Raw genomic sequence first — 11,233 nt, 5'->3', positions numbered from 1 at the left:
CACAGAGAGAGGAAGGAAGTGCTCACTGTGGTGGAAGAGGCAGAGTTCGACGGAGATGCCGCTCCACCTTACGTCTTCCTGAGAGGATCGGAGGGGGGGCCGTCTCATCTCTCCTCTCCGGCCATCTCCGCCACGCTCTCTCTCTCTCTCTCTAGCCATGTCTGACCAGAACGAGACCCCTCTGTCTTCCACGCGGCTCCTGACTGGATGAGCTTCTGGTGGAGGAAAAAGGCTCTGCAGGGACCCCACTTGGCTAAACCCCGCCCCCCCCCATTCCACCACCAACCCAGGTTTCTGAGACATCTCCCCAGGGGGCTCAGCCTTTTTGACCCCTCCCATACCCATCGCCCTCAGTGGTTGGCACACAGCATGATCTGGCATGTTTTCATTTGTCCCCCTCTCTTCTTTTTCTTTTTGTGTCTTTTCAAAAAAACGCAGATTTCTCCACTCTGCAACTCTTGAGGACAAAAATGACTGACTTACAAAAAGCAAACAAAACACTTACACTGGAATAATTGTGATTTATTGTTGTTTCTCATGTCTATTGATTTGTATTATTGATATTTTACCTGTCATTTTGTTTTATCTGTCTTTGTTGTTTTTGTTTCATTGTCTCATACAATTCTCATGACGTAGAATAGGGAGACAGGTAGGAGTCCACGCTCGACCTCGTACTGGGATTTACACTACAACATGCACGCACATACTTCTACAGAAAAGAAATCCTGTGAAACGGTCCTCAACTTTTTCGTGAACACTCCTTTACTGGATGACAGCGGAGTTGTTGTTTTTTTAATTTTATAAAAAAGTCGATTTTTGTTTTGTTTTGTGGTACCTGTCATGTTGTGATATGTCCTGTGGCCAAGGGGTTGAACAGTTGCCAAAGGGGAGAAGGAGAAGGAGGAGGAGGAGGAGGAGGAGGAGAAGGGGGGCGGGGTTTGTTTTTGTTTTTGTTTCTGTTTCTTCTGTCAGACCGAATACCCCTTGGTGCATTGCGACAGGACCCCCGGGTCAGAACGGTCTCTCGCGTATCCTCCCGTCTCCGTGCGTTCGATTGACCTTTCGGGTTTGCTTGACTTAGCAGAGCCAGTGGAATCATCTCAGAATCAAGACCATATTTATTTTTCGCTGTGCCAAGCGAAGACGGTGCGTGCACCACTTTATAAGGATCCACACCACATCGTCTTTTACTTTCATTCACGTGGCTGAATACGACCTTTCTAGAAAGATGAAAACAGGTGTATTATGGGGCTGAACAGCCAGTAGTTGCATGCATGTTTGCAAATGTTCAGTCAAATTACCTTCATACAGCATACTGGTATGTTGCAGTCAAGCTTTAAAGCAGACTTGTGGAGACCGCCAGATCTTGCCACCTGGAATGTACTCTTGGTAGTCTGGGCTGGTGTATCAGCTGCATGATTTGAGTAGCTCTGGGAGATATACAGTACATGTCTCAAAGACACATTTGGGACATATTTAGGAAATGGAATAAGGCCACTTCAAGTATGCTTGTTTTCCCCCCAAATTCCATTTCCAAACGGTTCTCTGTCATGGCCTGCTGATCTGTGCCACAGGAGTTGTTACTTCTAGCTGTCTCTAAACTCTGCCAATGAGAGACAACATTGGGAACAAAGATGTTTTTACAAAAAAAGAAAATACCGCACTTCGCCTACTGTAGGTTGTAAACTTGTACTGTGCCGAACAAATTAAGTCACATCTGTTACAGCCGATGCAGATGGGCTGTAAATGAGTCTTTTGTAGCTGCCTGAATGGCCGTCCTCTTCTAGTTTGGTTTCACCTCTTATCTCTTCTCTGACAATTCTCCTGCTGGTTTCTCAAAGAGTTTGTGGCTATGAAGGCTGGTTGTTCCTTGCGTAGGTCTAAGCCAACCCATTACGGCCTCACTGCGCAGGCCCTCTACACATTAAATTACCTCATGTGATACATTGCCCTCATTCTACAAACAACAGTTACTGCTCGGTTTTTGTGTTTCTACTGCTTTCGGCAAGAAACGATTGGAATTTAAGCCCCCAAGATATCTGGAGATCAATGTCTGAATAGCCTCAGCACTTCAGTGTCCACTTTATCTGTGTTTGCTTTGCTGTCCCCCCCATCAGCCCTGGGGATGTCAGTGTTTCTCAGTATGTTGTACACGTGTCCCTGTAGGGCCGGACGGGTTGGTTGGATGGTTTCCGAATCAATCGAATCCACAATTCAATTGCTTGAAACGGAATGCCTTTGCACATGGTCACCTCTTATTTGACTGGCTTAGACACAGTGATGTTACACTCACTGATAAAAACTTCCTGACACACAAACCCACACAGGGCCAGTAGAAACACTTGTCCCTTCAATCATGATCACCCAAGTTCTAGATTAGAGCCATATATATGAACATATATTTTCATGATATATTTTATATTAAGCTATACTGTATGTTTAGATTATGTTTGCGAGATATTTATGTCCGTCTATTTGTTGGCCTAAATGGGCTTCGGGCCATGGACTCTGTCCACCAAATCATAGAACCTTTACATCTTGACACCCTATGAACTTGTAGATATTTAAATATAGGTTAATGCTGTGGTATTTCCCTCCTATGTAATCTCTGGTCACACTGTACATGATAGTGATCCTACTAGAAAGGGCATGAAGCGAAGAGCAAAGTGTGGTCAAGCTGATTTATTTATGGTGTGGTATTTTAGTTGCACTATTTCAAACACCAGTTAGGTGATGTAGGATCTACTTTATGTCCAACAGTATCTCCAAATGTCTTACTACAAGTACAGAGGGTGCATGATGCAGGGTTTGGATTTAGGACGGAGGTCTGAAGCACACTTGGGCTTAGCACTACAGTCATCTCAAACAGTGGGAGGAGGGTCTGAAATGCACATGGGCTAATCCTTCCCTGAATTTAGTGGACACTACGTAGGGTGCCTCTAGTGTGAATGTCAAATGCTTCTGTTGGTTCACCACAACAAACTATCCAGAAATCTGCGTATACTTTCTGGCACAATACACACACTCAGCAGTCATTCAACGATCGGAACAAGCCTTCCAACGACACACATTTGGAATTCATTTCCAACCCCGAAAATCATGAACACACTTCAGATTTTCAGCTGTTGGCACTGCACTGTGGCCTGTACTGTTGCTGTCCCTGTGTTTCTTCACAGCTCTACACTTTTGGGAGATGGGTGACGGGAGAGTTATCTTTTAACAGAAGACATTAAAAACTGTATAGAGAAAACAATGACTTAAAAGGTCAATCGTAATGGAAACTCATAAGCTGTACATTTGTAATAAAATAATACAAGAAATGAGTTGCCCTGCGTCTGTCTGATAGATTGTTTCAGTTTATGCACCTCTGTAATGAGACCATTAACCATTTCAACTTACTATTTTTGGCTTCGTAACCGCATTCAGCTCTGATGCACATTTGCTTAATGTTTAACTGTCCTGTCTGAGCAGTCTTTATTGTCTTTGCTGGTTCGGGGTTTATAGGTGTAGTCACTCATGCTTATGGTGCTTCATCACACAGAAATAGATGGAGAGGGAGGTAGTAAAAAAACTTCTGCACACCCATACAAGTGTTTTATGTATTCTCAGGACTGAGCGGGCATGTTAAGACGGTGCTTGATTACTGTCTCTCTGACCTAATAAGTTTACATAAGAAGCTTGGTAACAGTTTTATATTTCAATAAGCCATCAGTTCTACCTCATTTCATTTCAATGAATAATTCTCAATGTTGTCCAGGAGACCCAGGACACTGAGACACACATTAGATGATTTCACATTTCTCAAATCTCCAGAAGAAGTAAAACTGATAAACGTGACCTTTTTTTTACAAAGGTAAATTAAACCACCTTATGTCTTTCATTTGTGTAGTAGTGTGCTAAGTGTAATATGTCTTCAACATATGTCAAGAACTCCAGCAATCAAACAAGCAACACAAGTCGCTTGCTTCCCTCATGACTTCAGTTACAGTAAAGGTTGGATTTGCTGCTTACAGCCAAAATATTGCTGGATGGGCTTTTGTTTTGAAATAGTGTCTTGTATGTATATCAAAGCACAATCCACGGCAGCTCTGTCAAGTACGTCAGTCTTTTTAATCTCCTTTTTAGTAATGTGAAACAGCCATTTGTCATGTTTCTACCATTTAATTAGTCGTACCGTGCACAGCATTGCTTACAACAGCAACACACTTACACACTCGGATAAGAACCCTTCATAGGTAAAACACAATACTGCTATGAAACTAAGTATAAAACAAAAGTACAGTTAAAATGCTATACAACACTTAAGGTTCCCTGGTGGAACAATATGGAGGCCAGGATTGGAGACATGAGGAGTGAGCAAAACAAGTGTTATGGAGACTATGTAAGTGTGTTTTCAGCAATAAGGTAACATGAACAAATCCTGAGGAAACCGGTTTGGGGCTCCGGATTGTCCTAAAGGCGTCAGAGAGGACTAGACTAAAACACAAGATAATAGCAACACATCAAAATATATTTCCCCTAAACTGATCTACAGCACTACAAATGCAGCTACGATATTTGCTTTATGTTGTTTTTGGAAAGTGATCATTCGCCTCTATTCTGACAGTTCTAAATTCACTCTATTTCCTTTTTGTTTCCAGGGTTTCCTTCACAAACACAGAGTCACAACATTTGATTAACAGTAACAGGATCTACATCATAGGAGTCAAACCAGGTAAGTGGGGGGCAGAGAGCCTGCCGGGTTTCACTCCAAACCAAATCCCCTCGCCAGCTGCTGTTACTGATTAGCTCCTCCCCCCTGACTGATGATGTGATGAGCATTAGATTCAGCTGTTGCTCTTGGTTTCAGATGGAAGGAAAACCTGCGGCCTCGGAGCCATGGTGCGTTATTTTATTCCCCTACCTGCATTCTGACAAGAAGCGGGAACGCCAAGATTTGACCAACTGCATAATGGAAGTGAAGAGGGTTGATACATTTTTAAGGTAAGCGTTATATGAAAAGCACACTGCTATGTTCTCATGTCAATTGACCAGTCACCTCCTTTTTTTGTCAGAATACAGGCAGGAAACTGGTTGACACTTGTGATCATCTAGCTGCCATGAGGAGTTTCATCTTAAGCTCTTATATTACCAAGCAGTTTCTCCTACTTTGTTTAAGCCTACCAGGTAAACCACAGGTCTAGTCTATACCACACAGGTGTTCTAAAAACAATTTGCACAAAATGCATCTCGTGTTTCTCGCTACATTTTTACGAAGAGTAAAGATATTTCAAAAATACAAAATATTCTGGAAATACAAAAGGTTCACTCTTCTCCTTTTCTACATGCAAAACAAGTTTCCACCACATTTCTACTGTTCATCTGAGCTGGAGGAGCTCGGCAGGAGAACACACTCCTGTCTTCTGCCCCGTTTACGCCTGTTCTTTGCAATTCGGAGCCTCCTGTGGATCACATCTAGAAGAAACACACAAACAGTGGAGTTAGAAAGACGCTGTGTGAATACAGTGACTGTGGCAACTATGAGAACCTGCTGTTCCACAAACATTCAGCCATTAAGGTGAAAGAAAAGAACAGATTCTGAAAATTGTAGGGGTTGAAGTTTGGGATCCTAGCTGGTTGTTTGGAGCACATTTTGGGTCTTCTTACCTGCCACGCTGTCGTAGTCCTGCTGTGGGTCGCGCCAGTAGAGGCTGGGCGTGGTCCTCCAGTGGCGATACAGCCGTGTGTGAAGCACCGACAGTGTGAGGAGAGTCAGCAGAAACCCCAGAGCTGCAGCTGCCCACACTGCCTCGTCTGTCCTGGGGGTTCTCGGCAGCCCGCTGCTCAGGACGGCCTCTGACCCCTCGCTGCAGTCGCCACAATCTTGGATGTCTGATTGGTGTTGTTGGGTCTGGGTTGGAGGTTCAGACTGGGATTGAGTTTTCGGGGCAGAGTTGAAGCCCGTCTGTTCATTCTTGTGCTGAGTGTGTGTATGACTGTGAGCCTGCTTATGTGCTACTTCTCTCTCTTTTACATCAACTACTTCATTATCCCTCCTCTTGCCATTTATGCCTTCTTTACCAGAGTACTTTTCTTGCCTTTGTATCCTGTCTGTAGCTCCCTGTTTTTCCATGTCTGTCCTCTGTTGTTTAACACTGAGGGTCAGGTGTGTGGGTTCCATGTGCCCAGGTTCAGCTTCAGGCCTGGCAGTAAGGGTACGTTCACTGTTAACTCCATCTGTAGTAAAGCCATTCCCACCCGAGCGGTTTGCATATTCATCAGTATGTTCAGTTCTGGGCTGCAGTGGTTCTGTCTGCGCTCGCATATGTTTCTGGGAATCAGCATCTGATTTCGCCCCTGAAGCCCTGGATCCTAAAGAGTCAGGGCCGTGTGTAGATTCAGATTTATTTGACATTAATGAGGCTGCGGGGGAAGGTGTACTGCTCTGATTTGGACTGTGAATGTCAGACAGAGGATGAGAAGCAGCTTCCCTTGCATCAGCCTGGTATGAGGCAGCCAGGGTCCTTGGAGTCTCTGATAATGGTCCAGACACCCTGTCGTTCATCTGGACCTCTCCTGTATCGTTGAGGATGGTTTTATTAGTCTGGTTCACTGGTAGAACAGCAGAGTCATGTGATGTGTTTCTTTCTCTCTTGTTCTCATTCTCCAGCTGTTTTTCTATGATTGCAGCTCTGCGCCTCCTGTATTTGCTTTTCTCTCTCTCCGCTTCCATGGCTCCACTCAGCAGGGAGGAGAGGGTTTGCTCACAGCATCCCCTCAGGGACTCCTACAAATTCAGTGAGAACTATTTATCATAGAATAGAGTGCATAGAATGTAACTGGTATTTAAACTAACACAGTAAATCAACACAGTTGTCACAGAGTTCTCCGAACCTTTGTTTTGAGTGGAGCGTGGTTGCTCTGCTGCACTGCGGGCTTCGTCAACAGCAGATTGTACTTGATGCCGTCACTGCTCGTGAATCCCGTGGTTGCTGTGGGCTCCAGCCAATCACAGACACCCGAGGAGGCCACGGTGGAGAGCTGCAGGGTGCGACCCCACGACACCAAGGCTATTGGCTAAACACAGAGAAACTCGCTCAAACATTGTAATCGTGATACGAGATGCACAAGTTTGGTGATCTGGGATTGGCCTACAACTTTTTTACTTGTAATGCAACTATGGCATACAGTCTGGCGATACACTTTCAATTCCAATCAGAGCTTTATAATTCAACGATAGGATTTCAGATACTTGACACTGCAATGAACCATTATACATGTTTACCAAGCATCAACGCAGATTTCTGTTGGACTCTATAAATAGAAACAAAGCAGCACAAAAGAATTTGCATGTAGTCACTGGGGGCCTTTTTCACACAAACATACTAACATGCCCCGGAAGGTGAACAAATTTGAGCAATCTCCACTAATGCTGATGAACTGGATTTGGCAGTTTGAGAGGACAAACATGCATGTTTCTTCTATTGACGACTGGAATCTGCAGTCAAGAGAACGTCCCTGAGAAAGACATGCTTAAAACCCATACAAATGAGCTGTTACTTTCAGTTTAAGTGTAGTTCATTGTAACTAATAGTCAACGGTGCAGGTGCTAACCAGTTCTTTACAATTCAGTTTAACATAAGAGCTGATGGGGCCGTGAGAGCCGAGTCAACACAGCAACGTGTGTAACTCACATGTGGTCTACAAATGTTTTACCCTGCTGGAGTCATCGAGCTGGCATGACACACACATTTTCCAGCGGATATTTTTGTGATTGAACTATGATACCAGTGTTTGTCTTACCCTGTTTTGACTGAGGCCTGAGTGCGGCGTAATGATGTAGTTTTGTAAACATAAACGAGCCAGAGTGGACAGCAGGAGGCGCTCACGGAGAGGAGCGCAGGGATGGTAGAGCAAAACGACGGCTCCATGCTGGAAAATAAAGATTCAATACATCAAAAACTGATATAAGCTACAATTTAAAGTTGACTTTTAAATATTACATTTACCAAAAATGTACATGTGGATGCTCCAAGCCGGAGAAGCACAGGTGTGACTAATATCATTAACGAGTGCATGTGAGTCAGCAGGAGCAACTCAGTCACAATTAACTTGATTAGCTGCACCTGTGCTTGTCCTGTGAGTTGTCAGGAAAAGTTGATTCGTCTCCAAAGTTTCTGCTCAATTGATAATTAGTTTAGGTGAAACATGAACGTCAGAGGAACCAAGAGTCTATTTTGTGAGTCACAAGTTACAATGCCTGCTATACCAATTCTTAATGCCAAAGTAATGTGTATATACTCAAAATGTGTCCATTGAAAATGTATTTGACGACGTGATAAAGTTTTGTCCTTTCATTGTTTGATGTCTACAATTTCTTTGTTTATTAGAAACCATTTATGCCTTCCATTTCCCACACAGTATCTTTTTATGCACATTGTGTTTGCCTGGAGGAAACTAATAAGCAGTTCCATTGAAATGTTCGACAAACACACATGTTGCTTTGTTAAACGCATATTTGACGACTGGGCTTGATCTTCTTATGGAGCAAATCAATTTCCTCTGCCGATTCAGCCTGTGACAGACACTTATGCTCAATTGATAAACACGGCTCATCACATCTACTGTACGTTGCCAGTTCAAATCCCGCAGAAGATTTTGCATGGCTCCATTTTTAGCCTTCTGTGAACTGACTGTCAAACTAAAATAAAACCTGAGCTGAAAAGATAAATTGTTTAAATGCCTGACTCCTTTTCAAATTTGAAGCGGCAAATTTGAATTTCTGTTCACTGAAGTTGAACAAAATCCGAATCTTGAACAATTTTACTTTTTATTCCTTAAATTAACCCCCATTATTGCTGTAACGGTGTTGAACTGAACTGGTATGTAAGTAGAGCTGCTTTAAGTGCTCTACTTCCAGAACATTGCTCTGTGTGTTATTTGTTTTAATTAAATGTCAGTTAATCCATAAGTAATGCATTAATTGCAGCTTGGCGGCTCTGTTAGCTCAGCTGGGGTTCACCACAGGGCTGTGAGGGTAATTACAAGAAAGACTTCAGCGACTCTCTAATATCAGCACACATTGTGGCAACTTACGTGCAAGTTATTGAGCCACCGCTGAGGAGGACAGTACATATAGTCTCCACTCTCTGCCCTCACTGGTCTGTATGCACCACTATAACAAACAAACACACACAAACACCTGTATTCCATTGCCTGCCTTTATATAGTACAGAATTTGAGAATGATTGTATTGCAGATTACAAAGCAGACATCAAAGTAGCTATACATACTGTACGCACATCAACGTCACTGCTGTAACTACATACATGTTATCTTTACGTCTGTGTTGTATGTGAGCAGTGAGTGTATGCAGAATGAGTCTCCATCACACATCCTTACCTGTTGGGAATGCTGTGGTTGTAGGTGATGGATTGATCCAAACAGAACTCGCTGGCTGGCTGCAGTTTAAAAACAGGTTGACCCAAACATTGAACACCAAAGAAGACAAAATATAAATCAAGAGTTCATCAGAATTCATTTGGTGATGACTCCACCCAAACAATAACATGACGAGTCTAAACTTTGTGAATCTGTTTCCTCACTGAATATTATGAACTTTGGATATGAATGTGGCGCTGCATTGTATTAAACAGGTCAAGCACGTTATGTTAGTCTTAGGAGGATCAAAGGTTGGGGAAATCTCAATAAAGATAGCAGTAGTTAAAGTTAAGAGCTTTCTGCTGGTAATGTGTTTACTCACCTCTGGATCATACACTGTGTCAATAGTGGGAAGTCTCTGTAGATAGAAAGCAAACACGGGTGAAACCGCTGACCGCCTGTAAGAGGGTTGAGGACTTTGAGGGGGTGATTATTAGAAATGTGCCAAGTTTGAAGTAAGAATTTTTATTTGCATTGGGTGTGCAAGGTTTATTATTTCACAACAATGCTGCATCTAAATGATATTAAACAAGTTTCCTGTGATTGTTACGGCTTCCTGGCAGCCAGTGTATTGTATGTGACTCATACAGCACCATGTCTGTGCCAGTGAGGCTTTGAATGTGGAGTCTGACTGATCAGTTACCTGAGTAGATTCTGGCCAAGAGGAGCCAGGACAGTGCAAGTAAAGTGGGTCTGAGGGCAGGTCTCTCTCCAGGAACAGCTGGAGAGACACACACGCATACACAATCTCATACATCGCTTTAATGATTGGTGAAGTATAAGGAAACATTAACTCAGCCTGCTTGTCGTACCTTCCCATTGTCGCACCCTCGCCACGGAGTCGCCGCGCCACCGCAACGACCCAAAGTGACCCACAGCGCCGCCAGCACCGTCACCGCTGCCGGCCGGGATGTTGTGTCGCTCGGCATGGCAACAACCACCCAGCCGCTCAGGAGAGAAACGAGACACATTTAGTAGCCATGTCACTCTTTGTGTCGTCTCGGAGAGCTGGCAGGCAACGAGCGTAGCTCTCAGAAAGCCCAAAATCTACACCATAACAGAAAAGCGGTGAGGCGAATGTGCCTGGGGAAAAAGTTATCGATTAGGAGCTAGGATAGAAGTCTCCCTTCTTAAGTAACTCAAGTTAAGTTACTTTCCATTATGCAAAAATCCCAACACACAAAGTAGTTTTGGTCACAGGTAAAAAATTTAAAGCTAAAGGCATCAACACACTTTAGTCCCGACTAATTTCCCTACGTATGATGCAAAATCAAGCAAGTACCAAACAACACTGTTGGTGTAACCTTTTTCTAACAATTTTCAAAATAATACGGACTTCAATTAATCATATTTGAATATCCTCTGTCGTTACCTGTAAAACCAACACATCTATGTTTAAAGATCTGCCAAATCGTTGGATTTAGTTTGTTGGTGTAGCATGGTATAGTATTAAATTGCAAATGACCAGATTCTTTTTTTTATTTTGAAAGAAATGTCACATTTCTGGAGCACTCTCGCTTGATTCTAGCTAACTTTACACAACTACAAATACGGAAGCCCATAAGTACCATGCATAGAAGGCGAAGACTTTGAGGATTCACGCTTGCTATATTCACAAAGTGGTAATAACGCTTAACATCCTCAGGGTGGCGACAAAGTTATTTAACATTGTAGTTGGGCTATATGAATACTACAGGACAGCTAAATAATTGATAAATGTATATGTATCGTGCACAGTTCCCCCTGTTTGCGGCCTAATAATAAAGAACCAAATTATACTGTATTTCTCTCTTGCGGTGATATCTGCAAATGC

At 43.1% G+C, this 11,233-nt stretch overlaps 1 protein-coding gene across 1 annotated transcript; it reads right to left on the bottom strand.

The window, feature by feature from the left end:
- Window positions 1-4,141: 4,141 nt before the first annotated feature.
- On the bottom strand, window positions 4,142-10,676 carry tp53i13 (tumor protein p53 inducible protein 13). The gene is made up of 9 exons (XM_076144343.1): window positions 10,233-10,676; window positions 10,064-10,141; window positions 9,743-9,778; window positions 9,382-9,440; window positions 9,076-9,154; window positions 7,783-7,911; window positions 6,874-7,056; window positions 5,647-6,766; window positions 4,142-5,454 (listed from the first exon to the last, which is right to left on the bottom strand). The coding sequence occupies exons 1-9, from the start codon at window positions 10,389-10,391 to the stop codon at window positions 5,351-5,353; spliced, it is 1,947 nt and encodes a 648-aa protein (XP_076000458.1). The 5' UTR covers window positions 10,392-10,676; the 3' UTR covers window positions 4,142-5,350.
- Between the last annotated feature and the right edge of the window lie 557 nt (window positions 10,677-11,233).

The sequence above is a fragment of the Genypterus blacodes genome, unplaced genomic scaffold, assembly GCF_046128005.1.
Source record: "Genypterus blacodes isolate CSIRO-AG114 ecotype Tasmania unplaced genomic scaffold, CSIRO-AGI_Gbla_v1 ptg000003l_1, whole genome shotgun sequence".
Lineage (NCBI taxonomy): Eukaryota > Metazoa > Chordata > Actinopteri > Ophidiiformes > Ophidiidae > Genypterus > Genypterus blacodes.
Note: the sequence above shows the minus strand (reverse complement) of the source record. Positions and strands in the feature narration are given on the sequence as shown.

Bases quoted from the DNA above. Each gene is read 5' to 3' on its own strand.
- tp53i13 (XM_076144343.1), bottom strand. From the start codon at position 10,391: ATGTGTCTCGTTTCTCTCCTGAGCGGCTGGGTGGTTGTTGCCATGCCG. The intron at 10,142-10,232 runs GTACGACAAGCA...GTGTCTCTCCAG, and splicing joins GAGGGTGCGACAATGGGAAG to CTGTTCCTGGAGAGAGACCT. The intron at 7,912-9,075 runs GTAAGTTGCCAC...TTTATTTTCCAG, and splicing joins GGTGGCTCAATAACTTGCAC to CATGGAGCCGTCGTTTTGCT.